The following is a 5,511-nucleotide window of genomic DNA, read 5'->3' on the forward strand; positions in this document are numbered from 1 at the left end:
ACATATATACATATATCTACATATATATGTAGATATATGTAAATATATGCATGTATATATATATATATATATATATATATATATATATATATATATATATATATATATATATATATGTATATACATGTCTGTGTGTATGTATGTATATATATATATATATATATATATATATATATATATATATATATATATATATATATATATTTATATATGATATACATGTGTGTGTGTGTATATATATATATATATATATATATATATATATATATATATATATATATATATATAGATATATATATATATATATATATATATATATACATATACATATATATATATATATATATATATATATATATGTATATATATATATATATATATCTATTTATGTATAAATAAACACACATACACACATACACACACACACACACACACATACATACACACACACACACACACACACACACACATACACACACACACATACACACACACACATATATATATATATGTTTATGTATATATATATATATATATATATATATATATATATATATATATATATATATATATATATACATACACAGACACACACACACACACACACACACACACACACACACACACACACACACACACACACACACACACACACACACACACACACACACACACACACACACACACACACACACGCATAAATGTCTGTATATGTATATATATATATATATATATATATATATATATATATATATATATATATATATATATATATATATATATAAATACATAAATGCATATAGATGTATATATATACATATGTATATATGCATATGTATATATACATATGTATATATGTATGTATATATATATATATATATATATATATATATATATATATATATACATTTATATATATGTATATATAAGTGTATATGTATACATATATACGATACAGATATTTCGGAAGCGTAGATCTAAGCAGAGACATTGACCTTTAGCGGTGGGAGCGAGTGGACAGGAGGAGGCAGACGGAAGCAAGGCATTGCGAGCCTTATAGAAGCAGAGAATAAAGACAGTGACACAGCGTGGGGCACAACTTCTAACCATGACTGGCAACATGTATATACTAAACAGATTTATGTACACAGATTATTGCTATAGAGTGACTTGCTTTGGGAATGTACAGACTACTGGTAAAATAAAGAATTGTCTTTATCTAGGTTTAAAAATGAATTGAAACCTTGTTCACCACAGACCGAAATCACTGTAAGGCTCAGGTCCCCGCTTGCCTCCCTGGTTAGTTTGCTCCGGGAAGCCCCGTGGGGGAAGCCCCGTGGAGGAAGCCCCGTAGGTGAAGCCCCGTGGGGGAAGCCCAATGGGGGAAGCCCCGTGGAGGAAGCCTCGACCAACACGGTGGACTTTCGAAACCAGATCTTCAGTGACCACTTTAACAAGTACACGACAATCATGCTGTTGATTAATGCATTCTTATAATCATCGCCTAAATTTCATTGCATTTTGATACTGGAGTCGCAATTGCTCGAAGGAAAGTGGAAGAAAGAAACTGTCCAGAGAAAGATGAATTTTGACGACTGTCTGAACCCAAGTCGTGCGTGTCAACGCCTGGCCCAAGGAAGGCCCCTTATCACCACCTCTTCCGCCTTGGGCGTGCAAGCCAGTCAAATTGATTCAATGAATAGATAACGGAATGAAAATAAAGATAAAGGAACATAGAGAGATCCCAAGTCCAGGCGGGCGGGCGCGGGGGGGCGTCCCCGTGCGCGCAGAGGCGGCCTCGGGACATCCGCTGTGGAAATTATGCTTTTCGAGTCTTAACTGCATTTTCTTTGTCTTCGTTTCTCTTTTTCTAGAATTCACTACCATTCAATTATTTAATTTTGTTCATTCGTCATGCGCGTCGGATTTCTTACTTTATCCTTTGATGATCCATTCCCTCGATCACACTCGCCGCCAAGGGAGCTGCAGCGGCATTAGGATCGCCTTCGCCATGCTTGGTCTCCCTTCACTGTAGCTCTTTTTTCGCCATGCAAAATACTCTCTTTTTCTCCCTCTCTCTTTTCCATTAACTATTACTTTCCGTTTTCTCTCACATATTTTCCCTTCACTTTTGCCTTCTCTCTTTATCAATCGATCTTTCCTTTTAACTTTTTTATCTTTTGAATTTACCTTTCCCAAACATCTTTTGAATATTTTTTTTCTTTCTTTTCATTTCTTCGACATAGTAATAAGTATTTTGGGTTGTAAATATATTTTCATTTAACACAAAAGTCTGAAAGCATTTTCCTTTTACAAATATATTTTTACCAACAATCAATTAAAAAAATGCTTATACAGTTTTCAATATTTCACAATTTTCTTCGTCAGAGCGGCAGTAAGTTCTTTTCATTTATAAATTTCCCGCAAATTTCCTTTTCCATGAACTTCAGTTTGCTCTTCCCGAGCGCTTCCGCCTCTAGAATGCGCGTTTCCACCCGACCGTCGGCACGCCCTTCCGAGGCCGATTCGGTCCCTCCGCCCGCCCTCGGCTGCGGCTCCTGCCATCACCCGTTCAACGCGCCCGAGAGCTTCCCACCGGCCGGGCCGTGTTCGTTCACGCGCATTCCGCGCCAAGACTCGTGCGAGCGGCCTGCGTTTCCGCCTCGTCGCTTCACCTGATTTCCTCGCGGGAAACAGCGGCCGTATCTCGCCGCGACAGCCGCCTCCGAGGGCCTCGCCGCGCGCTCTCCTTCCTCACTCAGGGAAGTTTACCTCCTGCCGGCGCCCTCACGGCGAGGCGCGCCCGTGGGCGCTCGCCACACCCTCACACGCGGTCGAGCCGTCGCTTTGATTAACGCTCGTGGAGGAGGCGGGGCAGAGGAAGGGTGTAGATGTGTGTCTAAGAGGGGTTATGTATATTTATATAAACACGCACGTATGTGTATACTTTGCATATGGCGTTGTATATACAGATGTGTGTGTGTGTGTGTGTTTGCGCGCGCGCGTGCGTGTGCTGATACATGAACACGAAGGAGACGAGAGGGAGCCTTGTGACTACACAGGAAGGCTTGTAATTCACAGCATGCAGTTCGCAACCGGACGAGCGCCTCGTCTCTCTCAACGTTGCCCGGACTCGCATCGCGCGTCGGGGATGACGTCACACTAATCAATCACATGACGTCACACTAATCAATCACATGACGTCACACCCAGTCATGTGCCGGTACAACCAATCACGTGACGTCACAGCCAGGCGCATCATGACGACGTTACACTTTGGTGACGGGGGCCTTCCGGACTTGGTGGTAGCTGTGGTACATGTAGTCGTCGGCCATGATGTGCCTGGTGGCCGCCAGGTGGTCGTCGGGCGGCCAGGGGGCCAGGGGGCCGGGGGGCCAGCCTCGCGCCAGCTTGTCTCTCGCTGCTCCTCGCCGGAACCTGGAGGGGCAGACACAGGCAGGGGTCAGGTATGGCAGTTATATGCAAACACACACACACACATGCCTATCTATAAATAGATATGTCTATAACTACGACTTTTAAGCTACATCTATTTTTTGCTCGTTATCTATCGCTCTCTCGGAAGGCCTGCATTGACGAAGCCGAGAGCCGAAAAATGTCCGAAACTGCCACGAGGAGCATTCACCGCCAGGTGAGTTAAGGAATGGGGTAACGTTTCACTGTTTCATTCTGTGATTCAGTGGATTCGAGGCTGAAACAAAACCCTCTGGAAATATCCTGATCCTAACCTCCGTCGCAGCCAGAGCGCTGCCCTTACCAACATTCTCCGCCATTTCCCCAAACTGCACAACCACGCCCGCCCGTGAGAAACGGCCGCAGCGCCGAATAATTCCCGAGAAATGGAGGCTCTGGCGGCGCCAAAAGTCCGAACAACATGGAGTTCGGGAATAAAATTGCATAGACATGGACAGTTGCAGAGAGGGGCCTCTGCAAGGAGCGGCGACGGCCCTCCGAGCGCACAAAGCGGGCAAATAATGATATGACCTACAACATGGCTGGGAAGTTGTGCAGCTCTTGGGAAATAGTTAGATTTTGGTAACTATATTCAATACATTTACCTTAAATGTCCTGTTGTAGTTACCTGCCCTTATTTCGTCTCGATCTAGCAACCCTACAAACAACACGTGACCCTCGTCTTTCACTTAGGTCATGACCTTTTCTATCCTTTCCCCAGTCGCCGAGGCAGCCTCTTCCTCCAGCTGACGATGTTCAAACTTGTTCCGGACACGTTTCCATGGAGATCAAAACAGGACTTTGAAGCGTACATCGGCACTCGGATTCACAGTGCATTGCCGAAGATAATGCCTTTGCCTTGCCGTTGTTGAAGAGCCAATTAGTATGGCTGGGGCTTTCCGGCAACTATACATTTTGGCAAAGCAACAGGATGTCTCCATTGTGTGTGTGTTTGCTTGTTTATCACATGTCAATATCTTTCATAACTGATAGTCGACATCCCTTCCACTTCATTTTATTGTGTGTAATTACATCACCGTAAAATACTCACTGGATTATCCTCCACACTGACGGACAAAAAAACAAATTTTCCAACTAGGTCAAATGATTTTTTCTGGCAAAAGCCCTGGATTTCAAATGAGTGAAACTGAGAGAAGTTTAACAGTCCTATGTTCTGCAAGACGTCGCCAGCCAGAGCCAGTGTAAACAAGCAGTGAGCTTCCTCGGGTCAACGCCAGAATTTGTTTGTGTCATATATTAAAAAACCATAAACCAACACTGTTATAACGCTCACTGTGAAAGCCACATGCCATTGCTACTAGAATAGCATAATCACAGAGAACTAGAACCTGGAGTTGAATTTTTTGGTGGTGTTAATTAGGACCAGTAATCCCCAGACCAGTACAGTGAAGACAAATGTTGCAGAACTGTGAAGATGAAACGAACGGAACAATGGAACTGTTTAAACCATGCAAATGCTAAGCACAAATAGTTTGTTCCAAGGCGCACTACGCTATGCCAGGGAGACGCCCGTCCCCGCAGGAGCAGGACCTATGATTCAACCAGTACTAACCCTTTCCTCGCGCCTGTGTGTTTCCTCGCAAGTGTTCTGTGACCGCAAATCCTTCTGCAGGACTCCTCTACAGCTACATAACTATCCTAAACGCGCCGTGTAGGGTGGTTATAAGCTTGGGGGAAGTGGAAGCAAGACAGCTTTATTCAACAAACTTCGCACGGGCTTGGCATCGAATGTTTAGAAGGGTTTGGTTGGAGACACGAGGGCCTTTCCCCGTGGCTCCATCTGCCTTGCGACAGAGGATGGAGTCGAGGGACGCCTGCGAGGCGCATAGCGACTCCCAGCAGACAGATCCTTGGGCCCTTACCTGCAGAGGGCGACCGACAGCGTGAGAAGCAGCACGGTCGAGACGGCGATGACCACGATGACGACGACGACCTGCAGCCCGTCCACGCACTGCAGTTCCCCGGGCGTAAGTCTGGCAAGAAAAGACTATTGAAAAGTCCTGCAAGGAGAGAACT

At 43.8% G+C, this 5,511-nt stretch overlaps 1 protein-coding gene across 1 annotated transcript; it reads right to left on the minus strand.

The window, feature by feature from the left end:
• Window positions 1-967: 967 nt before the first annotated feature.
• Window positions 968-5,468, minus strand: LOC138859418 (uncharacterized; the record flags this gene model as incomplete). The annotated part of the gene is given in 2 exon segments (XM_070114510.1): window positions 968-3,438; window positions 5,358-5,468. Coding segments are annotated over 2 exon segments (280 nt in total), but the record flags the coding sequence as incomplete, so codon positions are not given.
• Between the last annotated feature and the right edge of the window lie 43 nt (window positions 5,469-5,511).

This window comes from Penaeus vannamei, chromosome 36 (genome assembly GCF_042767895.1).
Source record: "Penaeus vannamei isolate JL-2024 chromosome 36, ASM4276789v1, whole genome shotgun sequence".
Classification (NCBI taxonomy): Eukaryota; Metazoa; Arthropoda; class Malacostraca; order Decapoda; family Penaeidae; genus Penaeus; species Penaeus vannamei.